Below are 27,166 nucleotides of genomic sequence, written 5' to 3'. Positions count from 1 at the left end.
ATATATCTGAATAAACATGAGTTTTCTGATAATTAACTGAGATTTCGTGGGGAGGAAGCTGCATAATATAGAATTGTAGCAGCAACTTGTTGCTGAGCTTAGTCAAGAAATCTTGAATCTCTTCAGGGGTCAAAGTTTATACAATAGATAACATAGTGAACCGATCCGATTGCCGCGGGCATAAGTGCTTGCCACAGCCTAAAGTCAGACTTAAAACTAAGAGACACAGATATAGACAGCTACTGTTCAGATATTTACTATATATACTGCTAGCAGATGTCACATATTGCTCGACAAAGTTGGAACAGCCTTTGCCAGGGGCATGGGCAACGTTTTGCGCTCGCTTTCGTTGAATGCTTTTCTTTCCGTTTTTGTTTACAGCATTTGGGATAACCTATTGAACCGTGATAATGCAGCGCTACGCTTACGTCTTTTTCTTCTTCATGATTTTCATGAAGAGCACCATGGCTAGAAGGAGGAGAAGTTAGATTGGATTTGCAATCAAAGTCAACTCAAGATGTCTCACCTATAAAGACGACAATAACGAAGACAATCATTAGCCAGAGCCAGCATTTGTAGGCCTTGCGGGAGTGCTGCTCCAGCTTGTCGGCCTCCTTGCCAAGCGAACTGATGTTGCGATCGGCCATGCCCGTGGAACGGGACACCACCTCCGTATCGCGTTTTATAATACGATTCGCCGTTTCGGTTTGCTCCTTCAGGTTGCGCGTCAGCGATAGCATATGCTCCGTTATCTTCTCCTGCGCATTGTTGTAATACTTGACCGCCTCGTTCATGTTGTTGCCGTTGGTCGTCTCGCCAGGCGCTGGCTCATCCGCGCCACGTCGTCGGCGCAGCGTGTCCGCATCTAATGAAGAGAGAGAGAGAGATGGGTAAACTGGTTAATAAGTGAGTGGAGTTGGCTGTGCTTGGCTACCTTGCAGCAGATCCTTGCGCAGCTCGTTGTGCCTGGCTGTGTTCTGCAGCTGACGCATCTCCTGGAGCGCAATTTCGCTGGCCGAATCCGAACGCTTTGAAGTTGCATGCGAATTGTTGTTTGTGGTGTAGCCGGTGGTCAGCTTGAGGGCAGCCAGGCGTTCCTTATAGCTGGGTATTCGCGCCGCGCTTTGTGGACTGTGCAGGAGTAGGAGGGAGATTGTCTCATATATATTTCGTTGAGATTCACGTACGCAAAGATGCACTCACTCGTCCATTGCCGCCAGCTCGGCAACCATGGTGTCAAGGGATTTGAGAAACTTTTGCAGACGCCAAAAGTTGTCCTCGCTTTTGGCGAGATCCTCGCAGTTGGCCAGCAGCGTTCGAATGTTTACATTTAATTTCGTGGCCATTTTATATATAAAAACATTAAACACTTAATTATCGCTAGCTAATAACACAAATCTCTGTCTATCGATAGCAGTTTTGTATTTTGAGCTATCGATAACTTGACATCACGCGCTATGTATGCAGCGCCAAGCACGATCATCAAACATAAACTGCAAGCAAACAGTTTTTTTATTTATCATTTATATAATATTCATTATTATATTGTATATCCTAATCAATTGTTAATTATTGTTTTGTTTTCGTTGCATAATTTGCATATATCATTTGCGCCCGCAACCAATTTCGTGTGAGCTGCGTACTAGGCGTGTGCAAACAGCTGAATACCAGCCAAATGCAACGCTTAACCGCGGCGCTTGCCAACACTCCGTCGCGACGTTCGGACGTAGAAACGCAAAGAAAACGGCAGTTTGCTGGAACAATTTTGCTCCGTGAATTTTAATTCAATTTAAAATTGCTGCAATACCGCCAAGTGTGTACGTACAAGAGGTGCAGACGAAGTAACGCGCCGGTTAGTCTTAAGAAGTGCATGTTTCATCAAAAAGTGAATAGAAAGTGTGGCACAGCATACAAGAAATGTAAATGATAAAAAGCCAAAGAAATGCGAAAAATATGTACATACATACATATGTACGTTCGCATACATATGCACGTATGTGTGTCGTGCGAGAAAGAGTCAGAGCCATGAGTGAAGCACATTAAAGTTAATAATGTACATAAATAACAGTGCAGTTTAACAATCCAGCATAATTACATACATTATACATAATATACATAACTGTATTTAAATATTTCCGCAATAGCATTAATAATTGGAATGCTTGCCGCTGAGAAGGGGATCATTTTGTGTGAGTGTGTGTGTGTGAGTGCCGTGCGTGTGTGTGAGTGCGCATATATTAATATGTATATGTATGCAAACGAAAGGAACAGAGGAAAGTCGCGGCATCTGTGTAAAAAATAACATAATTACATACGAAATGAAAAAAATCAAAAACTTAAAACGGCCACTTGGCAGAATTGAATATATGTATATATATTTATATTAAAAAAAAAAGAAGTATGTGTACCACACATTTGAAAGAAAACCTACGAAAGTGGTTGCTCGCGTCACTGCTACATGTGAATGTGTGTGTGAGTGTATGTATATCCACACATAGGTGCGTTTGCCATGGTTGGTGCGAGTCGCGCGTGTATGTGTGCGTGTGAATGCGAGAGGAATGCTGTCTATGTATCACGTTTCGCACTCTATATGCATCAAGATGTATATGTGTGTGTGCATAGTGTTGTATAGTGCATAAAACATGAAGCACACAGATTTGAATTCAGATTCTTTGAAATTTTTGTCGGATTTTAATCCATTGCGGCAGATCATTGACACCCGCCGCAACTCCTCCCACTACAAACACAAAAAACCGTAGGCATGGTTCATTCGCCAAAACGACCAACTGGCCATTTTGTCTGCGCCACAGTCAAGCAAATCGATCTGGTTATTCTCCGGTTTTGAAAAAGTTGCATCCCTAAGCAGGCAGCATTCAAGTAGAGGGCGATGCACAACAGAGACAGCAAGACAGAGAGCGAGAGAGAGAGTGTATGTGTGTGTGCTTGTGTGCGAGTGAGCGTCCGTATAATAAACATGTACACACATACACAAGAAAACAAACTTGTTTGGACGCGCGGTTCTCTCACGCTCGCTCTCTCAAACTCTCTGCCTGACGCTCACTTGCAAAATGAGCAAAACGCCGCTATTCGTTGAGAGCGAGAGAGAGAACTCACAAATCTGCTTTTGAGTGGGCTGCTGCTGCTGTTGCTCGCTACTCGCTGCTGCCGCTGTCCGTAGTTGTTGCTCTCTTCTGGCAACTACTCAACGCAAAAGCAAAGCTAGACGAGCGAAATTTCCATTGTGTGTGACGATGTCGCGTCGTCGTCGTCGTTGTCGTTGTCGTTGCCAGCCAGAAGCAGCAGCAGCAGCAGAAACGGTCTCGCAGTCGGTTTAAAATTTTCTGACTCGTCATTTGGTGTTGTGCGAAAAGCGAGAAAAACGCAAAACATATATATATATATTCATATATATACGTATGCTCACATATTATTGAGTAATAAATTAAACAAAAATACTAATATATATATATTTAACGCGGCACAGAAGGCGGTGCAAGGTGCAACTTCTCGATACAAATTGATGAACAATATTTCAATCGAATCTTCCGACGCTGTCAACACTCTGTGTACGTGTGTGCATGTGTATGTGTGTATGTGCGTGCGTGCGTGCATGTGTGTTTGTGAGTTCCTTTTTAAGCACAAGCTCATTACAATTTACTATTACTCATCTGCTGCTGCTGCTGCTGCTTCCTACCTCTGCTTGAAAGAGAGCGCGCGAGAGGGGCAGAAAGAGTCGCAGCACGCAAACCGCAAATAACTTACAAATTGTATTGTGAAAAATCGAAATACCAAAAATGTATACAGAAAAATGTATTTTAAAATGCATTTTTTGTTTTTGCAAATGTCGCAACAGCAAGAAACCGTTATAAGCGACCAGCTGCAGCAGACGGTTAAAAACGACGCATTTAAAAAAGAATACATATTTACTCGATTTGTATAAACTGTAGCTAAAAAACTACCTATATTAGTTTTTTCCGTTTTTTTTTTGTCTACATCAACGATTAACGAAAACTCGACGACTTTCATCGTCGTGCGTCGGTGTTTATATGTATGTATGCATGCATGTGTTTGTGTGTGTGACTCGTTCGCTCTTTCGCTGACACACACGCACGAACACATAGAAGTAGCCCAGTCGTTGTCGTGCTCGTCACGTCGAATGCGCGCCTTGAAAAAGTCAATTTTTATTGTGTGCGTGTGTGTGTGTGTGCTCGCTCTCTCGCACTCTCAGTGTCGAATGAATGGACAGTGGTTCAGCTCCATGAAGTGAGAGAGCGTCAGAGAGTGGAGCATAGATGAACGTGTGTGCTGCTGCGGCCGTCCACCCTTGTAATTGCCGCACATTTACGTGCCTGTGTGTGTGTGTGAGAGCGCAGCAGTGGCAGCAACAAATAAGCAGTAGCAGACCTCATAAAAAACAATAAGACAAAAACGTTAAAAATACAAAATTGTTTTTCATTGTCGTATGCGAGTGTGTTTCGGTGTGTGTGTGTGTGTGTATATGTGTGTTGTGAGTGCAATTCGCAGGCCAAGTCTCTCTCTCTCTCGCTCGCTCGCGCTCTGCTATAAACTTGACGGCGATGATGTTGCTGATTTCGAAATTGATTTAACTGAACGTGTTTTTTCGGTTCGGAAACGCGCGCACTAAACGATATATGCAACAACTACAACAACAACAACAATATTAATAGTAATAATCTTCATGTCTCTCTCCCTCTCTCTCTCTCTTTCAGTGCAGTAAATAATAACACGCACACACACAACAGCAAAACAACGAAAAATGTAAAAGTGCCGCAGTATGTGCATGTGTGTGTGTGCTGAGTGCATACAAAATAGATAGAAAATACAACAAAAGAAAGAAAAGAAAAAATTATTAAAAATACGTGTTATAATTAATTGCAAATGTGCGTTTTTGTTCTGCGATAAAAATTTCAAGTAGCTGCAAACTGCAACAGCTGCAAAATCCACAGCAAAAATAAAAGTGCACTCAAAATAACAACAACAACAACAACAACAGCGAGCAACGCAATTTGTGTCTCTGTGTACGTGTGTACGTGTCTGTGACTGTGTCTGTGTGTACGTGTTTGTCTCTCTCTCGCTCTCTCACTGTATCTATTGTCATATAAGAAGAATCAATACAACAACGACAACAAGAAGAAGAAGAGGAGCAGCAGCAAAAAATCCAATCAAAGCAAATGTGCAACAACATACAAAATACTTAACATATATATGTATATATATGTATATATGTGTGTGCATATATATTTTCTAAAATTTCCCACACAATATCCCATACATACATCTTGAGAAAATGAGGTGCTGCTGTTGTGCAAATATAATAAGCCAAGAACTATGACGCATCAAAATCATCAGACAAACGGCGCAAGTTTGGAGGACTGCCATACAAACTTTTATGCCTTGGTAAGTGCTCAAAAACTCACCTACCCCTTCCCTTCTCTTTTCATTTTGCCATTTCCGTTCTTTGGCCAATTGCTTAGATCTAGGTCAGTGACAATGCAGCACAGGGTGTTTCTGGTTGTTTTTGCCCGCCCACACACGCCGATCGACAGCTGTTTATCGATAGACACCACACGGCCAGTGTGGCCGGCCATTGATTAAGTCTCTCTCTCTCTCTCTCACTCTCTTACGCTTACTGGCGCGCTAAATAACGTTATTTTCACGCACAAAAGCGGAACTATGCATAGATACAAAACAAGTCAAAGAAAATAAAAGAAAAGAAAAGGCAGCAACAATACAAATGTATGCGTGTGTGTGTGTGTGTGTGTGAGTATGCGTGTGTATGCGACAACTGGCCGGCCATAACAGGTTCTTCTGCGGCGTCTAGTTGGCCGCCGGGTCGCGCCGTTTCTTGTTCACAAAAAAAAGCGGCGCTGCCAGTGGCATATTTCTTTAATGAATTTCGCTCAGAGACAGAGTAGACAACGGTAACAGTAAAAGACACCGAGTTAAACGCTTAAGAAAAGCTCAAATGCGACGTCGACGTCCGAAGTCAACGTGCTGCACACGCCCGCCGTTGGCCCATAACGTTGTAAAAAGCAGAAGCAGCGCTGCTGGCAGCGACAGAGGCCGACGCGCCAACGAACGCTATACGAAATAACGAAACAATAACAAACGCGCAAAACTTTCTCTGAGCGAGTAAAGTCCAACGAGAGCGGCATAGTGAGCGCGCGCGAGAGAGAGAGAGAGAGAGATATAATAAAAGCAAAAGAAGTCAGCTTGAACTTGGGAGGCACGCGCGCGTGAACAAACACTAGTAAAGCGTGTCACAAGAATGATAACAAGCACATGCAGAGAGCGTGCATGCGTGTGCATGTGCATGTGTGTGTGTGTGCCAGAGAGAAAGGCGCACCAAGATATTGTGTGGCCCAAAGGCGGCTAGGAACGAGCGCAAGCAGCGTAGCCGCCAGCGCATGCAGAGTGTCGATTGAGCATGAAAATTGCAAAGATACGCATATGTATGTGTGTGTGTGTGTGTGTGTGTGTGAGTGTGCAGCGAGACGACGCTGACGTCGGCAGATAAAAGACAGCGACCTGAACGTTATTTGTTGCTGCTGCTGCTGCTGTTGACAATGTTGAAAAACGTTCAGATGCTAAATTAGTTTGATTAGGCCGAAGTTGGGGAAAATATGTGAATGCGATTTCACAGCCAAAAGTAACTGCCAATACATGCATGTGTATGTAAATAACACACACACACACACACACACACACACACACACAACAGTAAAGTAGCGAGTAGCATAAAAACGAGAGCGAAAAATGAAAACACAAATCGCGATGCCCAAAACGAGAAATACGAAAATCAAGCAAAGAATGTGGAACGCAACGAACTGTTGTTGTGCTGCTTTTGCTGTTGTTGTTGTAGTTGTTGCTGTTGTTGCTGTTGATGTTGGGGGCGACGCGCTCGTTCGATGTTGTCGGCAGCCATTCGTGGTTTGGGGAATACCTTTTTGCCTGCTTGCGCGCTGCTCTTGTTGTTGTTGTTGTTGTTGCTGCGGCTGCTCTGTCTGCGCGCGCGTTTGTATGTGTGCGTGTGCGTGTTCGTGTGAGGTGCAGTTATTTGGCCATTTTTTTTTGTTGCTGCATGTGTGAGTGTGTGTGTGTGTGTTTTTTTTGAATTTGTGTTCTGCTTGAGGCTCTCTTGCGCTGTGTTGTCTTTGGCCATTGATTTGTGCTTGCCACAGCAACAAAAACAACAACAACAACAACAATAGCAACAACAACTAGTACGACAAGTTGTTGCAAAGCTACAGCTCAACGCAACGGAAGCCGCCAATGACGAGCCAAAGATACGACCCTAGCCACTTTTTTTTTCTACAGTCTTTGTTTTTGCTCTCTCTCTCTCTCTCTCTCTCTCTCTCTCTCTCTCTCTCTCTCTCTCTCTCTCTCATTTTTCTTTTGCTGTTGTTGTTGTTGCTTAGGTTTTCTTTTATTCGTCGTCTTCTGCTTTGGGCTCTTCTCATGTTTTAAGCCTTTCGTTTTTGTTGTTTCTGTTACAAGTGCAGCAATGCTTGTTTGTGTGTGCCGCATTTTGCAACACTGCCATGCACAGTTGTTTTCATTTGAATGGCTAGCTTTTAGCTGGAAATCGTTGCGTGTAGGTTTTGTAAACAAACTGTTGTGGGAGTTGCTTTAGTTAAATGCAAATGCTTAAATACAGTAAAGATACGGTAGAGTGAACAGAAGAAGAGCGAATCGACTAACTAGAAGATACCCCAATCCAGTCCGAATACGTCATGTTGACATTTTTAAAGCTAGCCTTTGTCCAGTTAAGTTTAGTAAAACTAAATTGAAGAAAACTCTACGATCCGAAGTAGTTACAGTTATGCATTTTGACTTTTGCAATGTCACTTTAAGAAAGTTGACACGTTAACCAACACTGCCAGCTGCTAGCCAAAATCAGCTGTTTTGTGTTGTTTTTACCGAAAACGTTTCGCTAGAAATTTACCTAATTGTGACTCAGCTGCCTTTTACTTTTAGTTAAATATTATTAACATATAAAGCAGCTGTCGAGAAATGTAAACAAAGCCACAAACAAACAGCTGTTTGTCTGTTTTCTTATCGCCGCACACATTTAACAGGCAGTTAGTCGAGTGAGGTTAAGTTGAACATAAGTTAACAGCAGGAAGAGTTCATACTATCGAATAGCTACTGTGGCTGGGGCCAACTTATCGATTGTGCAAATGAATATATATAACTCTGGTTGCGCTTATCGCGCTCGATATTATTATAATAATGAAGCAATAAATGATAACAACAAGTCAACTAACAAGCACACCTTCCCTCTCTCTCTCTCTCTCTCTCTCTCTCTCTCTCTCGCAGACTGATTTGTGTGGAATTAAATGGCGCAAGTTCGTTAATGGCGAACGTCCGAATGCGTCAAGCGATCCACTCGCCGATCCGATCTTGCGCTCCTATTCACGATGCATGCAGGCGGATATGCTGTGCGTTTGGCGGCGCGTTCAATCCACCAAACAGGACAACACCGATCCGAATGCCTTAAACTTTGAGATTACCACATCGACAACTGTACACCCGCCTCTATCGCTGGCCGCCGCCAAGGAGCTATGGATCTTCTGGTATGGCGAGGAGCCGGATCTCAGTGAGCTTGTCGATGCGGAGCTCCTCAAAATAGCTGGTAAGTTCAAAGACAACCAATTAGATACAATTTATAAGACGATTTGCTACGAAATCATATATCAAATACGTTTCTCACCCATTTTCCATGCGCAGTGGTGGATTCCTGTAAATCTCCAAAATGCACAGCTTTTTATGTAGACATAATAGTTCTGCCACGACTGTAGAATTTATCAAAGCATATATTTATAAATTCGAAAAGTTAGACCTTGCCTTGAGCGCACATTTTGCACGTGTTTAGGTGAAAATAGGAAAATCTCCAATGAATTTGTGTAGAGTTTTTTACATGAAAAATCAATAAGCTGTCGATTTCAAACAATTTCAAAAGCAATTTACCAACACTGCACTTTAGTGTTCAATTGAAAATTGGAAAATCTCCAATGAATTTGTGTAGAGATATTTACATGAAAAATCAATAAGCTGTCGATTTCAAAAGGAATTCACCAACACTTCACTTTAGTGTTCAATAACATCACAACAAATATTTATGTGCCCAGCTCTAACAGTCTTAACTGTGCATTGATGATCAGTCAATAGAAACCGTTATATGTATATAGACACATACATGCATGTGTGTGTGCGTGTGTGTGTGTGTAGAGTACATGCATAAGTAATGCAAAATGTTGAGAACGTCCGTTACATTATGAGCTTTTTATAAATTTAATAAAACTTCAAGGCCGCAGCGCGTGCAGCGCAGCAAAAAATTTGTTGTACCCATGAGACAAACCAAAACAATACACACAGACAACACACACACACACACGCATACTAAGAGACGCGCGCGCTCGCGTGCATGTGTGCATGTGTGTTTGTGTGCCTTGTAGCTGTTGTTTCTCCAACACATCATTCACATGGCGTGCTCATCGTTTGTCAGCAGCGGCAGCGGCAGCAGAACGACGTCGACGTCTGCTACCCTACCCCTCCCGCATCCCCCCACCATGCCGCCCACAGCGCTGTGGTCAGCCTACGCTTGAAACGTCACCTGTGTCATTTGCAATGTTTTTGTTTCGTTTCGGCTCTCTTTATGGTGGGCGCGCTCACGCTCGCTCTCTCTCTCTCTCTGTGGCGCTCTCGCTCTCTTGGTATTTACCTCGGCCGCCTTGGCGTTTCTGCAGCTGCTTTTTAAGGGGTTGTTTCTTCACACTCGCTAACGTTGACGGCCTCGAGAACTGTTCCCACTGCTACTGCCTCTGCCCCTACTGCTGCTGCTGCTGTTTGGCTCTTATCAGTAGTTTTTGCGGTGTGGCTAATATTTTTTGTAGATTTAAATTTGCCTTTTTGCTTCGCACACATGCCCGCCGCCGCTATCTGGTACCACAAATTATCAGGCTATCTCTTTAAGTTTTTGGTGTCTCCCTCTAGTGGCAAATTCCACTACTAAAACACATACATACGTAAGCGTAAGCGTAATCGTAACGTAGTTAGGCCACCCCGTTTGATTGCTCGACGTCATATTGCGGCCATTCGACTTTTACAGTTAGCTGCTGTCGACGATGACGCCGGCGTTAGAGTTGAATGCGCTGTCGCTGTCGCTGCCGCTGCTGCTGCGGCTGTGGTGAAATTGTTGATGACCCCGACGTCAACGGCACGTTGTTGTTTTTTTTTTCTTTAATGACAAGGACATTGACTAATTGCATTGACATTACATTGTCTCGATTTGCGCGCGTGTGTGTGCGTGTGTGTGTGCGAATTCTCTTTTCTTTTTATAGCCTTTTACTTTGCCGCAAACAACAAACAAAAAGCTGTGCGCTTTCTTTGCGGCTGTGTGTGTGAGCATATGTGTGTGTGTGTATGTGCGTGTGAATGAAACCAGAGAGACGAGACAGTCTGTCGTAAGTGCCTGCTGCTGCTGCTGCCGCTGCTGCTGCCCAGTGAAAAGTGGCAACGCAGCAGAGCGAACGTAATGATATTGCTGTATTTGTTGTTGTTGTTGTTGTACAACTTGCCACAGCTTTTGTTGATTTTGGGCCGCAAAAAAAAACAAGACTTCACTACATTGGACACACACATACACACACACACAACGGCAGCGCCTCTTTATTGCGTGCGTCTCTTTTCAACACTTGCCGAGAAATGTTTTTTCGCTTTCCAATTTTGTTTATAACGGTTGCCCAGAACAATACGAACTCGAATTCACCAATTCCTTAATATTTGGCCTGTTTTTAGCATGGAACACGATTAGATATTATCGAATAACTTGTCGCTACTTGTTGTCATTGCTGTTGTTGTTGTTCTTGTTGTTCTTGTTGTTGTTAATTTCACCATAAACAGCTGTCACTTTGTTGCTGCTTTGGCATTCTACGTGTGCGTGTGTCTGTGTCCGTGTGTGTGTGTGTGTGTGTGTTTATCTCTCGCTCTAGCTCGTTTGCTCTATTTGTGTGGAGCGCGCGCTTCACACAATTGGGGCTAATAATTATGAGCTCACAGCGCCAATGCATGTGTACTTGTTTGTCTGTGTGTGTGTGTGATTGTGCGCTCTTTTCGTTTGTTCTCTTTTGTGCGCGTTTTTTGAAACTGGTTTTTAAGCTTAATTACAATGCGCTTTGTTGTTGCTGCAAAATTTTGCATTCGCTCCGTTTTGCTGCTGCTGCTGCTGTTGTTGTTGTTGTTGTGCTTATTAACTAATTTTCAGCCCGTGCCGTCGCTGAGCCATAGATTATTGACCTTGATTAAGTAAATAAATACAACGGCAAATGTTGTATTTGATTTTTGCATTTCAACTAACGTTTGTTGCACCTTGCACACGCAATCTTCTAAAACAAGCTCAAGCTACCAAATTACACGCTTTATTGTTGTGAAATTATGGCGTACGCTTGTAAAATAATATCAAGGCATTGTAATTACCCACACACACACGCGCGCACGCACGCACATATATATACACATGCATGCGCACGTTTGTCATTGTTGGCCCGTTTGCACGTCATTTTTATTCGCCTCTTTTTTCGCTGTGGTAGCAAATTTTTAACCTAAAATAGCGTTTCAAGCACAAACACAAACAACAACAGCGAAAGGCTCTCTCACCTTGTGTGTGCATGTGTGTGTGTGTGTGTGTGTGTGGGAGAGCGCCTGAGCGAGCGAGTGCATGCTTTAAAAAACTAGCGGCACTTTTGCCCAAACAACAGTCACTCGCTCGTACGCTCGCTTACTCACTCACTCACTCACTCACTCATTCACTCACTCAGTCACTCACTCACTCACACTCCCGTCAGTTACGAGCGGGCAGCAACAGCGAATGTTTGCGCATATGTAGTACACACATTCTCACAGTTACAGTCACACTCTGTTACGTACTCTCACCCACTCTTTCGCTCTCTCCCTCTCTATCTCTCTGCTGCGCTCTTCATGTCTATCTTTGTCGCGCTGCGTGAGTCGCTGTCGGCAGCAACATGTGCACAAACCACACGTGCTACAAAAAAACACACAGATACATAGTAGGTATGTCTGTCTGTCTGTCGTCTGTCTGTCTGCCTGTCTGTCTGTATGTGCATGTGTGTGTGTATTTGGAATTTGCATTGAGCAGCCGTCGTCATATTCCTGTTATGGCCGGGAATGAGATTCGGCGCCGCCTGCAGACGAACTCAAAGTCCGGCTAAAGAGCGGCGCGTCGGCAATTTCAGTATTGTATTGTGTTGTTTTTTTTTTTTTTTGAATTTTTGTTTGTTGCGTTTCTTTTCTGCTTCTGCTTCGTTGCGACTCGACTCTTTTGTTTGAAGCTCAGAAGCTGCAGCAGTTTTGTTGCTACCCTTTCACGTTCTTTCCCTCTCTCTTTCGCTCGCGCTCTCTCTTTCGCTATGTGTCCGTGCTGGTGCGGGCTTTTTGTGTGCGCTGTGGGTTTCGGCTATGGCCCCCGACTGGGCGGCGGCAAAAATAACAGTCACACACACACACATGCCCTAAACACATACATACACATAATCGTACATTGCCCTCTGGTAAAAATTTACGCTGATCTCATTGAAAGAAGGTACACACACACACACACAAGCAGGCTTGTAACAGCAGCAGCAGCAACAAAAAATCCACCAACAGCATAAATATCCAAAGCCCAGCCTACGCCACTGCCTCTGCCTCTGCCACTGCCTCTGCCACTGCCTCTGCCACTGCTGCTGCCTCTGCTACTGCCTCTGCCTCTGTCCGCTGCCAACGTCGCGGTACTCGCTGCTTTTTATACTTTTTTCACTCACGCTCTCACGCTCAGTCGCCGGCCTGCGCTCGCAGCACTCTTTGCTTTTGAGTGTGAATATGAATGGGCCGCGCTGCCTGCTGCTGCCTGCTGCTCTTCTCTTTTGCTTGTTGTGTTTTGTTATTTATAATGTTGTTTACCTTTACGTAATTATCTTTGCAACATTTGTTGGTGTTGCACTGTCTGCGCCTCTGGCTGGCCTCTTTCTTTTGCTTATTATTGTTCCCTCTACTGTGTGCGTGTGTGAGTGTGTTTTTTTTGTTTCTCCAAGCAGAGGGTGAACCGGCGCTGCTGCGCCCTGTAATTGTCGATGACGCCGCAGTCGCTGTCGCTGTCGCTGCTGCGTGTGTAGGTGTCTGGCATCGCTTGTGCGAATACGTGTGCGCGTGTGTGTGTGTGTGTGAGATGCTTGGAATTTTCCAAAAAATACTCGACTTCCCTACCCATTGCTCGTTCGTCGCCGTCGCATGGTAAATAGGCAACTTTTGTTGTTTTGTTTTAAAGTGGCATTTTGTTTGCGCTTCCGCTTTTGATTTGCCTGCCTGCCTGCCTGCCTGCTGGGGACCGTTTCTGCTTCTTCTTCTTCATGTTTCTCTTGCATTTACATATTCGCCTATTCTTCTTCTGCTGCTGCTGCTGCTGCTTGCACTAGCTGTAAATAACACTTATGTGTGTGTACGCGCTCTCTCGCACTCTCTTAATCCAGCCTGCCTCCTCTCCGCTCTCCACGCCTCTCTCTCTCACTCTCTCTCTCGCGCTGCGTGCGTCGCAAAACAATAACAAATTAATTGGCCTTTGGAAAAATTCTCGAAGCGCGCGTCGCTTAAATTTGCTGCCTAAATTTGCAGCGCGTCGTTGAATGTTTTGCGTGCTTCTTCTTCTTGCTGCTGCTGTTGTTGTTTATGTGTTGACACACACACACACACACACACACACACACACACACACACACACACACACGCACACTCGTGTATATATGTAGATGTAGTGAAGCACGCGTCCGCTTCTTGCTATTCAGTTATTTTCCGCCTCGTTCCACTTAAAATCTGAAAAAAAGAAGAAAAGAAAATGGAACGCTTTCAAATGTAAATAAACAAAACTGGAACGTTTTCCAATTATATGGGAAACGGAATTGAAGGAAGTAGCGAGTGCTCTTCAAGCTAGGCATGCAATTGATTTGCCAGTGTTGAGCAGCACATTGAGTGAGACAGTGTTGATAAGCTTTTGAACTTTTGAACTGTGCAATTAGGCCTAAAGCAGGGCTTCAATAAATCAAAATGAATAATTGAAAGCATTTATAATACAAATTAAATAAATAAAAGGTCCATTTCATATGTTAAAGCTTAAAGTTGTGGATTTCAATTTCGGAACAGTGTTGTACAGTGCAAAAAAAAGACGCACTTTTAACAATTCAGCGAGTGCAATTAAAGTTGAATTCTGCTAGAATTATTATAGTATATTGTTTTAATCGCAATGTACAGTAATTAACAGTGTTGCACAATGCAAAAAGTCAGGCTAGCTTTAAAGGAAATTGATTTTCTGCGATTAAAGCTCAATTCCTCTGGATTGTTTGAGTATATATATATAATATATTATAATAATAAAACTTACCCGATTCATCTAACGGTATTTGATGTTTTTGTTTTTCTTTTGAATTTCCAGCCAATCAATCGCTCTGGAATGGCACGTGGAAGGGCGAGCTGACCTACGAGTGCCGCTCGCTGCTTTTCAAGGCGCTGCACAATCTCATGGAAAGGTAAACGCATGAAACACCTGTCGATTTGCTTCTGCTTCAACTTTTGCCCTCCTCTTGCAGATTCGTGCTGACCAAGGACATTGTGCGCTTTGGCAAATGGTTTGTGCAGCCTTGCACTTCCAGCGATCGCCTGTTTGGACGCAGGTGAGTCACAAAGGGGGGGGGGGGGGGGGGGGTTAGGGGATGCACTTGCTCCGCAAATGGCGGCGCCCAATTGCTGAGAGTTGCTTCCGTTGGGCGTCCTCGGCATGCATCCCAGATTAAATACTTTCAGACTGGAACTCTGTGCGGCCGCATTCCAGCCTGTGCGCTCGCATCGTTCTTCCAGGCACATTGCCCAACGCAGATTTCTTGAGAGGATTGGCCGGATAATATTAACTGTGTTCTCTCTCTCCCGTAGCTCGCAGCACTTGTCCTTCTCGTTCACGTTCTTTGTGCATGGCGACACGGTCTGCGCCTCGATAGATCTGCGCGAGCATCCCGCCGTGCGGCCCCTGACCAAGGAGCATCTGGCGGAGGCAGCGGCTGCCTTTGCCGCCGCCAGCGGCCAAACATCGGGCACAGCACGTGGCCAACAGGATGCCGCCAGTGCGGGCACAGCCTCGCTGCCCGCCGGTTCGCCTCTGCTGGAGGCGGCGGCGGGCGCCGGAGAGAGGCCGTCGGCGTCGGCAGCGACAGCGACGCCAACGCAGGCACGCAAAGTGATGCTGGCGCCGTTTGGCATTGCGGCAATACTCACCGGCAACAGCTACAAGGCCAGCGATCCCATGGCCGAAAAGATACTCGAGGATTGGGCCTCGTTTTTTCCGCTGTGCAATAAGGACAACACGGATGTGCCACCCGTCGTTGAGGTGGTATCGGGTGAGTACTCCCCCCTCCCCCACCCCCTCCCCCTCTCTCTCACTGATTGCTTTGTTTGGCTTGCGCAGGTGGTCATAAGATGTATCATCCCACGAATTATGTACTAGTCACGGATCTGGACGACATGGAGCACATGGAGTTTGCCGAGCTGCACAAGGCTAACGATCAGGCGGCAGCAGCTGCGACGCCAGCAGCGACGCAAGCAGCAGCAGCGACGCAAGCGGCAGCAGCAGCAGCGAAGGACTCAAGGAAAGCGACAACGCAAGCGATCAGCGCCTTGGAGCGTCTAACGTTTCAGCCCTACTACGATCAGCGGCCCACATCGGGCTTCACCTTCAATACAAATAATACTCATATTCCCGCCACGGCGGCCATCGAAATGCCGGAGCGTGCCTGGCAGGATTGCATCATGAATACGCTGCACGTGGACGCCGCAGCAGCAGCGGCGGCGGCAGCAGCAGCGGCAGCAGCGGCAGAGGAAGAGGAGAACAAGCAAACGGATTCCAAGCAGCACGTGCAACAACAAATCCAACAGCAGCAGCAGCAGCAGCAGCAGAAGCAGCGGCAGAAGCTCTGGAACTTTGTGGACCCAATGCAAAAGGCGCCCTGCATATGCACCAAGTAAGTGCGCCCCCCCCCCCCCCCCCCCTCCCCCCACCTCTCTCACGCTCTCTCGCTCTCTTGTTCTCTTTTACACACTTGTTACGCTCTCTCAACTGCGCCTCCTGCTCCCCCTGCTCCACTAGTATCGTTCGCTCTCCCTCTCCCCCGCTCCCTCTCTCGCTCTCTCTCTGCACAGCACACAGCGAGTTGTGTGCTCTGCATTGTTGTTATTTATTTTCTTTTCTATTTTGTTTTTTTTTTTTTGCGTTGAATTTGTTAGCCATAGAAAGAGAAACCGCTTTAAAGGCATGCCTAGAAAACAGTTTGCAGCAACCCAGCTCTAATATACATATATATATATACATAGTTTTTAATTGATTAACTGCGTGTGTGTGTGTTTATCGATAGGCGTTGCATGTGTTATCGAAAACAATCGAAATGTTTAACTTAAACTCACCACAGCTTGTTAGGCGCGCGCTCTCCTGTAAATGTGTTGAAAGTTGAGTTTAAAGTTTAACACCAAAACCCACCAAATTTCAGCGCACAATGCGGCAACACTGGCAGCAGCAGCGGCAGCGGCGGCGGCGGCTGCGGCGTCGGCAGCGGCAAGCGCCAGCAGAGCAGCAGCAGCGGCATTGGCTCGCCAGCGCTGCGTGCTGCGATCGGCGTCGCCAGCGGCAGCAGCAGCAGCAGCAAATCAACATTTCAGCTTTACCAACAACAGCAGCAGCAGCAGCAGCAGCATCAACGGGCAGCGGCAGCGACGCATCATTCCAGTTCCAGTGTTGGCTACTTTGCCAGCAACTGCAGCAACTCCTCTTACTCCTACTGCTCCTCCTCCGCCTCCTACACTGCTGTTGGCCTCAAGCGACAAATTGTGCCGTTTCATCAGCGTTTTCTACTCAATACTCAGACAGCGCTTAAACCTAACAACTACAACAACAACAACACAACTTCCTCTACAACAACAACAACAACAACAACAACAACAACAACAGACACCAATATACCAAAACAAAGGTTTGTGTCGCTGTTCAGCCGTGTGTGTTTGTGTGTGTGTGTATATATGTGTGGAGTGTTGCCATATGTTTTAATTTTCTTAGGTTTTTTCTATAAGTTTTTAATACGCTCTATTATTACACTCACACACATGTGCATACTCGCCTTGCCACCCACACACACACACATACGCTCCCTTAAGTTGTTTCTGTTAGTTCCATGCGCTCTTTTAATCGCTCTCTTTCTGCCATCAACAACAACAGCAACAGCAACAACACAACACGCTCTGTTAACTTTTTAACATTTTGTTTCTGATTCTGTTGGTTGGTTATTTTAAGTTTTTTTCTAAAACCTCTGAAAGTCAAACACACACACTCACACACACACACACACACACATACCTACTTCGTACTAAAGCTGCAACGGCGCCACTTTCGCAGCTCCTTGGCAACATATTCACCTCCACCTCCACCTCAGTAACAATTCTTATTTTCTATTCTCTTAACTTGCGGTTAATGGTGTAGTAACAGTAACACACACACACACACACACACACATTGTTAACAAACTGAGCTACAGTTATATTTTGGCATTTCACGCAGGCGCGCAGTCTGCGATAAATCGCTCATTTAATCGTTATCGGAGCGCGTGCTATCGATTGCAGCTGCCCGTTATAATAACAAGCAGACACACACACACACACACACACACATATACACATACACATATACAATTGAACACATATTGTGTATATATATATGGCTGTAAATAACCCGTACATTTGCATAAGTATGTACATATATTCTGCAACGGTTATTTGTTTAATTTTTTTTTTGGTTTTTGAGTTGGAACTGCTCTCTCTGCGCTCTCTTGCTCGCTCGCTCGCTTGCTCGCTCTCTATCTCCTGCTCTCTCTTGGATGTGGTGTTTACTTTTTTTTTTGCTTATCATTTTTACTCTCGATTAACTATTTAGATTATTAGCCACAATAATTCGTAGTTGTTTTTAATATTGTACATAACCCACAAGCATGTTCCGCTTGTTCATTTGCAACAAATCAAAACTAATCTCTCTCTCTCGCTCTCTTCCCTCTCTCCGTGCAGACATCTCAACGTGGGCAGCGCCTCCTCCGGCGGCAGCAGCAGCACGCCCTGCCAAGGCGGCGGCGGCGGCGGCGGCGCCTCGACCTATTCACGCAACTCGCTGGGCGATCCGGCGGTGGCCGCCGCCTCCTCCTCGGTGGGTTCGCCCGCAACGCCGGCGCCCTCGCCGCATCCGCTCTCCAATTCGGCGCACTCGCAGCCGACCTCGGTGCCGCCCGCTGAGCAAGTGAGTCCAAGTGACGACTGTCCCTTGTTTCACACTTAAAATATGTTGCTAATGTTTCCATTTTGCTTGCTCCTCCGTTGCTGCAGCTGCTCAATATGAGTCCGCATGCGCCGACATCCGTATCGAATCTGCAGCAGCCGCCGACGCCCATCGATCATCTGCTGGACAAGAATACGCCGGCGCCAACGCCGACGGATCAGCACGACAGCAAAAGCATAACCGCCTCGCCGTACGTGCATCAGACGCCCAGCGTCGAGCCGCCCACCTATGCAGAGCATGGCAATGCGGCCGGAGGCGGCGGCTCTCAATCTCTGAACGCGGCGCCGGGCAGTGTGCCTCAGCAGCAGCCGGCCACGCCCACGCCGGCAACAGCAGGTGCAACAACAACAACAACAACAACATCCGCGACAGCTGCTGCAACAGGAGCAGCAGCAGCAGCAGGAGCCGGAGCCGTAGCCGGAGCAGGTGGCGCCACACAATGCGGCACGATAAGCGTTAAGAAGCTGGAGATGCAACAGCAGGCGCCACAGCAGGTGCTGGCCATCAAGCAGGAGCCAGGCCTGGCACGGATCAGCCAGGTGCAGCAGCAGCAGCAGCAGCAGCAGATGCCGCTGGCGAGCAGCGCCTTGGAAGCGGTCACAAATCTCTTCAATCTGTACAAGCCGCCGCAGCTGACGCTGAAGGATGGGGACAGCGTCTACGACGAGGAATGGCTCAAGGATGTCTACGACTTTAGCTTTCAGGAGACCTGGTGAGTTGTCTCTCTTTCGATCTCTCGATCTTCACGTGCTTCCAACTAATTGTCTCGTTCGTTGCGCAGGGATAATCTGCCCGTGAAGCGGCCCAAGCTGAACGAGTCCGCCAAGCAACGACGACCACGTTACGCCCGGAATCTGTACGAGGGCCACACGCACTTCAAGCCGCTGATGCCCTCGCCCGGCTCCGTCTACGGTCCGCTGCTCTCCATCGAAGGCAGCGCCGCGGCACTGGGAGCAGCCGGCGAGGGCAGCTCCAGCGGCGGCGGCGGGGGGCTTGTGGGCATAGCCGGAGGAGCCGGAGCAGGCGCAGGAGGAGCCTATGGAGGCGCGTCCAGCGCAGATGAGGCGGACAATGCGCTTGGCGGCAGCTTGACTGCAACGACAACTGGTGGCAACAGTTTCTTCCAGGGCCTGGACATTAAGACAGAGCCGGGCCTGCATTCGCCGTGCAAGGAGTCCAAATCGACGAGCACCGCGGGCAGCGGCAGCGCTGGCAACAATCTGTTCACAGCTGAAGGCCTAAATCCCTCGCTCAACGATCTCGAGCAGCTGTTCGAGACGAGCTCCAACGACGAGTGCAGCAGCGTCCAGATCCATACGCCGCCCGACTCCAACAATCCCTCGAATGGCGGCTGCAGCGCCGTCAGCAACACAATCGACGAGCTCAAGCGTAGCACGGCGGTGGCCAGCGCCGTTGTTGCCGCCGTCGTCGCCAGCTCCGGTGCGGGCAGCATTCAGGCCGAAGATCTAACCAAAATGTTTCCGACGCCTCCATCGCACGAGCAACAGCATCCCAATTCGAGTCCCTGCCAAACGGATGTTGTCATGACCGATCTGAGCGTGGACACCAATAGCACCACAAATATGGGCGTAGGCGTCGGTCTGGGCGTGGTCCTCAAAATGGTCAAGCAGGAGTACAGCGTGGAGCTGGGCAGTCCCGTGGAGGAGCCCATCGACGACTGGAGCTATGTGTACAGGCCGCCGCAGCAGGAGAAATTTGTGGGCTCCTCGCGCTACGCCCCGCTCACAAATCTGCCCAGCCAGACGCAGCCGCCGCTCCAGATACCCGCCAATTGCTACTACAATCCCACCTGGAGCCACAGCCAGAAGTCGCGGGCCGCCACGCTGGCCAAGGCGGCTGCCGCACAGCAGCAGCAGCAACAGCTCCAGAAGCATCAGCAGCTCCAGCAGCGCATCCAGCAGCACCAGCAGCTCCAGCAGCAGCACCAACAGCAGCAGCTCCAGCTGCAGCAGCAACAGCAGCAACAGCAGCAGCAGCATAAGCATCAGCAGCTGCACGAGCTGCTCTCCGCCGGACCGAGAACGCCGATGAATGCAGCGATGCCGTCGCCCTCAATGACGACGACGACGACGACGACGGTGCCGCAGCCGCTGAGCAGCGGCGGCAGCCAGCTGCTGTTGAATCAGCTCAATTGTCCGCAGGCGCCGCCTGGCAGCTCCATGCAGCAGCTGATGCAGCGGGCCGGAATGTCGCCCATTCCGTCGCCGGGCGGGCCGGGCGTGGTGCCCTTTCCGCGCAGCAGTCCGATGCATCTGGGCGGAATGCGGCAGACGCCGACGCATCCGCCGCCGCCGTATCCGTATGAGCTGGCGGCGGCCAGTCCGGCCACGTCCACGTCCTCGTACCTCAACAAGCAGTACAATTCCCAGGAGCCGCCGGGTCATCCGCACACGCCGCAGAGCGTGCATCATGTGATGTTCGGGCCGATGAGTGCGGGCACAGCAGGATCGGGTGGCGCGGGAGCTGGTCTAATGCCTGCCGGCGATGGCTCCAAGCTGGCCATGATGCAATATTCCGGCAGCGGCTCAACTGGTTTGGGCAGCAGCTCCTCCTCCTCCGCCGCCGCCGCAGCAGCAGCAGCAGCCGCAGCTGCAATGAGTCTGCTGCAGGAGCTGCCGGAGGTCAACTCGGTGCTGGTCAATATACTGCTGTACGATACGGCTCTGAACGTGTTCCGGGATCACAACTTCGACAGCAGCAGCGTCTGCGTCTGCAATGCGGATACCCAGAAGATTGGCAACATCCGCGGCGCCGATTCGGGTCTCTATGTGCCGCTGCCCGGCAGCAGCTTCAATCCGTTTCCGTCGCAGCGTCTGCTCAGTAGTCATCCGGCGGCCACGCCCTATAATCCCTTTGGAGGCAGTGCAGCGGGTGGCGGCGGCGGCGGGGGAATGCGCATGCTAAGTGCCTTTGGCGGTGGGCTGGACTCGTCGCCGGTGGCTGCGCTGTCCGGAGCTGGCTCCGTGCACCATGGCCACGGTCCCAACGGCGGCTCCAGCTCCTCGTCGTGCACTCCGCCCAGCAGCAATCCGCACATCACGGGCTACGTGGACGACGATCCGGTCGAGTGCACCTGCGGCTTTAGCGCTGTGGTCAATCGTCGACTGTCGCATCGCGCCGGCCTCTTCTACGAGGATGAGCTGGAGATCACGGGCATTGTGGACGATCCGGCCAGGCACAAGCAGCCCACGCTCTTGAGCCTCATCCAAAGCCTGTGTCGCAAGGGCAACAACAACAACAACAGCAAGTCGGGCAACGAGCCGGTTGGCAAGGAGCTGGAGAAGCTAACGACGACGACGACCACAACGTCCCAGCAGCATCAGCAGCAGCTGGAGCAGCTGGCGCATGCGATCTTCGATCTGCTGCTGGATCAGTGCTCGATTATCCAGACCTCGAGCAGCTCGGTGCATCGGGCCCTGCAGTCGCATCGCCGTCGCATGTCCCGGCAGCGGCGACTCTTTGGCCAGAACAGCGCCTCGCTGGCGTCCATTGCGAACGTGCTCGAGTTTACGGATGCGCACGACGTGGTCAGCCTGGCGCTGGAGCAGGCACGGCTCGCCTTCGAGAGCCAGCGCATGGACATGAACATGCTCGAATTCGGACACAACAATCACCATGGACAGCAGCAGCAGCACAATCCGCACCAGCATTCGCAGCATACGCATCATCCGCACCAGCAACATCCAGCACAGCATCCGCAACAGCTGACGGCATTCCAGGCGGCGCCTGCCCTGCGCCAGAAGCTCCTCGTGCTGGGCAGCAGTCGCCTCACGGTGCACAAATGGCCCTATCTACCCGTGGGCTTTACGAGAAGCAACAAGGAGATCGTCCGGACAATGAACGCCATCCAGCCGATGCTGCAGAGCGCCTTCCATTGCAAGTCGCGCGGCGGTGCCGCCGGCTCCAAGGATGCCAGCTCCTACAATACGGTCAGCGGTCCGCTCACCTGGCGCCAGTTCCATCGTCTAGCCGGACGCGCCTCCGGCCAGTGCGAGCCACAGCCCATACCCTCGGTTGTGGTCGGTTACGAGAAGGATTGGATTTCGGTGGCGCCGCATTCCATTCACTATTGGGACAAGTTTCTTCTGGAGCCCTATTCGTATGCCCGGGACGTGGTCTATGTGGTCGTGTGTCCGGACAACGAACATGTCGCCGCCAGCACGCGCACCTATTTCCGTGAGCTGAGCAGCACCTACGAGATGTGCAAGCTGGGCAGGCATACGCCCATCCGCGGCTGGGAGGGCGTCTTGCAGGTGGGCACCGAACGGGAGGCGCCGCTGACGCCGCTCGACGACTGGCTGCGCACCCTGGACCATGCGCCCCTGGCCGAGCAGATCCGACGCTATGCCGTGGCCTTTCTCTACCAGCTGGCGCCCTATCTGAGCCGTGTGCCCGGCGACAAGACGCTGCTCAATCCTCCGGATGCCTCTGCCAGCGGCAGCCACTCGACCAAGGCACCGGGCGCGGCGCCACCTTCAGCTGCCGAGCATCCGCATGAGCCCGTCATCAAGCTGGAGCCGGGCACAGAGCCGACCCCGGCGACGCAGAGCAGCAGCAACAGCAGCTCCGGCGGCGGCGGTGCCGGACAGGAGCAGGACAGCAAAGCGGATGTCAAAGCGGGCGGCGACTCGAAACCCGCCCTGGTGCTGGGCGATCCGCTGGGCATGGGCGAAACGCTGGAGGACATCAATCCATCGGCCATAGTCCTTTACGTGGTGAATCCCTTCACCTTTGCCTCGGACAGCTTTGAGCTGGAGAGACTCGCGCTCATCGCGCTGCTGCGCTGCTATGCGGAGCTGCTGAAGGCGGTGCCGGATTCTGTGCGCGCCCAGATGAACATCCAAATCATTTCGCTGGAGGCCATCATGGAGCTGGGGCCGTGCGGCAATCGTCGTCGCTTCTCGGACGAGATCAAGTGCCTGGCATTGAACATATTCTCGCAGTGCCGGCGGCATCTGGTGCATGCGCAGCCCGTCAAGAGTCTGACGGGCTTCGGCACCGCCGCCAACATGGAGGCCTTTCTCAAGACCAAGGATGAGCCCAATCGCCGCGCCTACAAGATGTACACGGCGCCCTTTGTCCTGGCCCCGATGCACGAGCGCAACGACAAGACGGACTTCTCCCGCGCCGCCGGCAGCATGCACGGCCAGAACGAGACACGATATTCGGTCATGTATTGCAATTATTGCCTGAGCGAGGATCAGTCCTGGCTGCTGGCCACCGCCACAGATGAGCGTGGCGAGCTTCTGGAGAAGGTTTGCATCAATATCGATGTGCCGAATCGGGCGCGCAGACGCAAGGCACCGGCACGTTATGTCGCCCTGCGCAAGCTCATGGACTTCGTTATGGGCCTCATCTCGCAGACGTCGCAGATGTGGCGTCTGGTCATCGGACGCATTGGACGCATCGGGCACAGCGAGCTCAAGTCCTGGAGCTATCTGCTCAGCAAACAGCAGCTGCAGAAGGCATCCAAACAGTTCAAGGACATGTGCAAACAGTGCACTTTGATGTATCCGCCGACCATACTGAGCGCCTGTCTGGTCACACTGGAACCGGATGCCAAGCTGCGCGTGATGCCCGATCAGTTTACGCCCGACGAACGCTTCTCGCAGATCTCCATGCAGAATCCGTTGTCGACGCCGCAGGATGTGACCTGTACACACATTCTGGTCTTTCCCACGAGTGCTGTCTGTGCTGTAAGTAGAAAGAACAAGTTCTTTAATTATCCGTTAATCGGTTTATCGATTATCAATTATCGGTTAATTGAGTTGCTTACCGATATCCGATTAACGTTGGCTCCTTTACGATTTCTGGTCTTTCCTACAAGTGCTGTCTGTGCTGTGAGTAGAAAGAAAGAACTCTTAAATTATCGGTTAATCGAGTATCTATTATCGATTAGTAATCGGTTAATTGATTTGCTTACCGATATGCGATTGCTGTTGACTCTTTCACGATTTCCGTACACACATTCCGGTCTTTCCTGTCCGTGCTATAAGTAGAAAGAAAAGACTCGCTAATTATCGGTTAGTCTGTTAACCGAATAATAATTGATACTTACCGATATCCGATAACCGTTGTTTACTTGCCGATTACCGCACAGAAAGTCTGATCTTTCCCAAACCATCTGTGCCATCTGTGCTGCAAGTAGAAAGAAAGATCTCTTTAATCATCGGTTAATTGATTATTAAATGCCGATAACTTATCGGTTAATAATTGTTATTCTTACCGATATCCGATAACCGTTGGCTCCTTTACGATTTCCGTACACAAAATCTGGTCTCTCCTGTCTGTGCTGTATGTAGAAATAAAAAAGACTATCGATTCATCGATTATTAATCGATTTGCCTACCGATATCCGATTTCCGTTTTTTCTTAGACACATTCTGGTATTTCGCACGAGTGCTGTCTGTGCTGTAAGAGGAAAAAGAGAGAACTCTGTGATTATCGGTTAATCGATTATCATTTATCGATCTTTAATCGGTTTGATTTGCTTACCCATATACAATTACTGTAGTCCCGTTGTCGATTATCGTACACACAACATTCTGGTCTTTCCTGTCTGTGCTGCAAGTAAAAAGAAAGAACTCTGTAATTATCGGTTAATCAGTTAATCGATTAATAATTGATTTGCTTACCGATATACGATTAGCGCTGTACCTTTGTCGATTACCTGCATAATAATTCCTATCGACTTTTTCTTGCAGTCCTTCACACGACAATTCCAGAACGAGCCGCAGGTGGACGACGACTTCATCTTTGGCGAGGAGGAGGGCAACGAGGACTTCAGCGATGCCGATATCGGCGACCTCTTCTGGGACTGTGAGTATCGCATACAAATTGCATTTGCTTTGATCGTTTGTCTCATGAAATATCTTTTGCACAGCAGCTCACATGGATCGCGTCTCGAATCACGGCAGCCCGGGACGCATGGAGGACAATCGCAGCTGGCAGAGCGCCGGCGGCAACAATTTCAAATGCACGCCACCGCAGGAGGTCGAGGAGGTGCGTAGCCCCTATTAACTAAGCTTATCCAGTTGACTTGACTTACCAACAACATATTCTTTGATTCCAGGTGGGCTCCCTCAATCAGCAGCCCATTTCGGTGGGTTATATGGTGTCAACAGCGCCGACAGGTCGAATGCCCGCCTGGTTCTGGTCCGCCTGTCCGCATCTGGAGGATGTGTGTCCCGTCTTCCTGAAGACCGCATTGCATTTGCATGTGCCCAACATTCAGATAGCCGACGATATACTCAACTCGACCAATGCCCATCAGTCGGCAAATGATCATCCGCTGGACTCGACCTTAACGGCCGATGTCCTGCGCTTTGTCCTTGAGGGCTACAATGCGCTCTCCTGGCTGGCCCTCGATTCCAATACACACGATCGACTCTCCTGTCTGCCCATCAATGTGCAGACTTTAATGGATTTGTACTATTTAACGGCGGCGATAGCATAAACGCGCAGTCACAAAAAGCAATATACAACACTAGAGAATTAACAGTAGCAGTAACAGAGTAACAGTAACAGAGTAACAAAGTAACAGTCGATTGCTTCCAATTGCTGTACTTCCATATAATAGCAAAATATCCACAAGTGCTATACCAAAACAAAGTAACTCCAACAACAACAACAACAAATAAAACACCAAGCAACCAACAACTGAAGTTAACAGTCCAAAAAAAACCAAGAAGTTAAGTAACAGTAAGAATAACAGCAGCCGTAACAGTAACAGTAACAGTAATATTATAAACATGAACTGTTAACAGAATAACGCACAGTTAGCGTAAACACAGAGCCTTGTAATAACAGCCGCCGCCGCCTTACAGCCTTATCACAGGGTGTGCAAACTAAAAAGAAGAAGAAAGTAAAAGATGAGCAATGAGCAATGAGCGATGAGCTCTTGATGCGCTAAATTGAATTATGGTTAGCGACAACCGATGGATAAAGTCTTGAGAGTAGCAAAACAGCATTACTATTTATTAATTGAAGAATTGTGTATAGTGCAAAAATTGTTTTTTTAGGCTGGCGTTCGTTTTAGTGTTTAATATTTATACATATACAAAAAGAAAAAACAACAACAAAACAAACAACAAACAAAAAAAAACCAACCACACAATAGGGGCATATTTATATATATTATATACATAGATCATATACAATACGCAAGATTTAAAGAAGGAGAAGAAGAAAAGAAAAAAACATTTTTAGTGTGTAAGTAAAAAGGAAATTTGTACATATTTACAACCAATTTGCCGTAAGCAGTAAGAACAACAACAATAATTATAAACACACCAACAACAACAAAAACAACAACAACAACAAAAATAAGAGAAAAATTATAATTATACAATCGAGTAGCAAGAACAAGCGAGAACCTAATTAAAACTAAATTAAATTAATAAATTGTGTAAATTTTTTGTGCAAAGCGAGAATTAGTTTAAATTATTATAAAAAACAAAAACAAAAACAAATACAATTTAATGTTAAAGCGAAAACTCACACACACACACACACACACAGCCAGACACACATATACAAAAGGAAACGGTATACTGTACATGCATATATAACAATTATATATATATATATATATAGAGCGATATACACATACATATATCTGGACGCAAAGCGCAGATGTTGAGCAGAGTGCGGGGATAGTGGGCGATAGGGAGGGGGGGGTTGCATGGGGGGGGGGAGGAAGGCAAAGTTATGGTATAA

The 27,166-nt window shown here is 48.3% G+C and overlaps 2 protein-coding genes across 2 annotated transcripts; one reads left to right on the top strand and one right to left on the bottom strand.

Moving 5' to 3' along the window:
* Positions 1–179: 179 nt before the first annotated feature.
* Positions 180–1,398, bottom strand: LOC115762690 (vesicle transport protein USE1). Its single transcript, XM_030705012.1, has 4 exons — positions 1,204–1,398; positions 935–1,131; positions 527–865; positions 180–468 (listed from the first exon to the last, which is right to left on the bottom strand). Exons 1-4 carry the CDS (start codon positions 1,344–1,346, stop codon positions 425–427), a joined length of 723 nt encoding a protein of 240 aa, XP_030560872.1. The 5' UTR covers positions 1,347–1,398; the 3' UTR covers positions 180–424.
* Positions 1,399–5,329: 3,931 nt separating this feature from the next.
* LOC115762668 (mediator of RNA polymerase II transcription subunit 13) lies at positions 5,330–26,471 on the top strand. Its single transcript, XM_030704981.1, has 13 exons — positions 5,330–5,418; positions 8,341–8,656; positions 14,504–14,597; positions 14,658–14,741; positions 14,998–15,458; positions 15,527–16,079; positions 18,163–18,388; positions 18,475–18,763; positions 18,818–19,139; positions 19,209–24,144; positions 25,153–25,267; positions 25,335–25,450; positions 25,521–26,471. The coding sequence occupies exons 1-13, from the start codon at positions 5,350–5,352 to the stop codon at positions 25,902–25,904; spliced, it is 7,965 nt and encodes a 2,654-aa protein (XP_030560841.1). The 5' UTR covers positions 5,330–5,349; the 3' UTR covers positions 25,905–26,471.
* Positions 26,472–27,166: the final 695 nt, after the last annotated feature.

The sequence above is a fragment of the Drosophila novamexicana genome, unplaced genomic scaffold (assembly GCF_003285875.2).
Source record: "Drosophila novamexicana strain 15010-1031.04,08,12 unplaced genomic scaffold, DnovRS2.1 tig00000644-arrow-pilon, whole genome shotgun sequence".
Taxonomy (NCBI): domain Eukaryota; kingdom Metazoa; phylum Arthropoda; class Insecta; order Diptera; family Drosophilidae; genus Drosophila; species Drosophila novamexicana.
This window is presented reverse-complemented; position numbering and strand designations above follow the sequence as displayed.

Coding starts and splice junctions, on each gene's coding strand:
- LOC115762690 (XM_030705012.1), bottom strand. CDS start 1,346: ATGGCCACGAAATTAAATGTAAACATTCGAACGCTGCTGGCCAACTGC. Junction 1,132..1,203: donor GAGCTGGCGGCAATGGACGA/GTGAGTGCATCT, acceptor ACTCCTGCACAG/TCCACAAAGCGCGGCGCGAA. Junction 469..526: donor CGTTATTGTCGTCTTTATAG/GTGAGACATCTT, acceptor TCCTCCTTCTAG/CCATGGTGCTCTTCATGAAA.
- LOC115762668 (XM_030704981.1), top strand. CDS start 5,350: ATGACGCATCAAAATCATCAGACAAACGGCGCAAGTTTGGAGGACTGC. Junction 8,657..14,503: donor GGAGCTCCTCAAAATAGCTG/GTAAGTTCAAAG, acceptor TTGAATTTCCAG/CCAATCAATCGCTCTGGAAT. Junction 15,459..15,526: donor CGTCGTTGAGGTGGTATCGG/GTGAGTACTCCC, acceptor TGGCTTGCGCAG/GTGGTCATAAGATGTATCAT.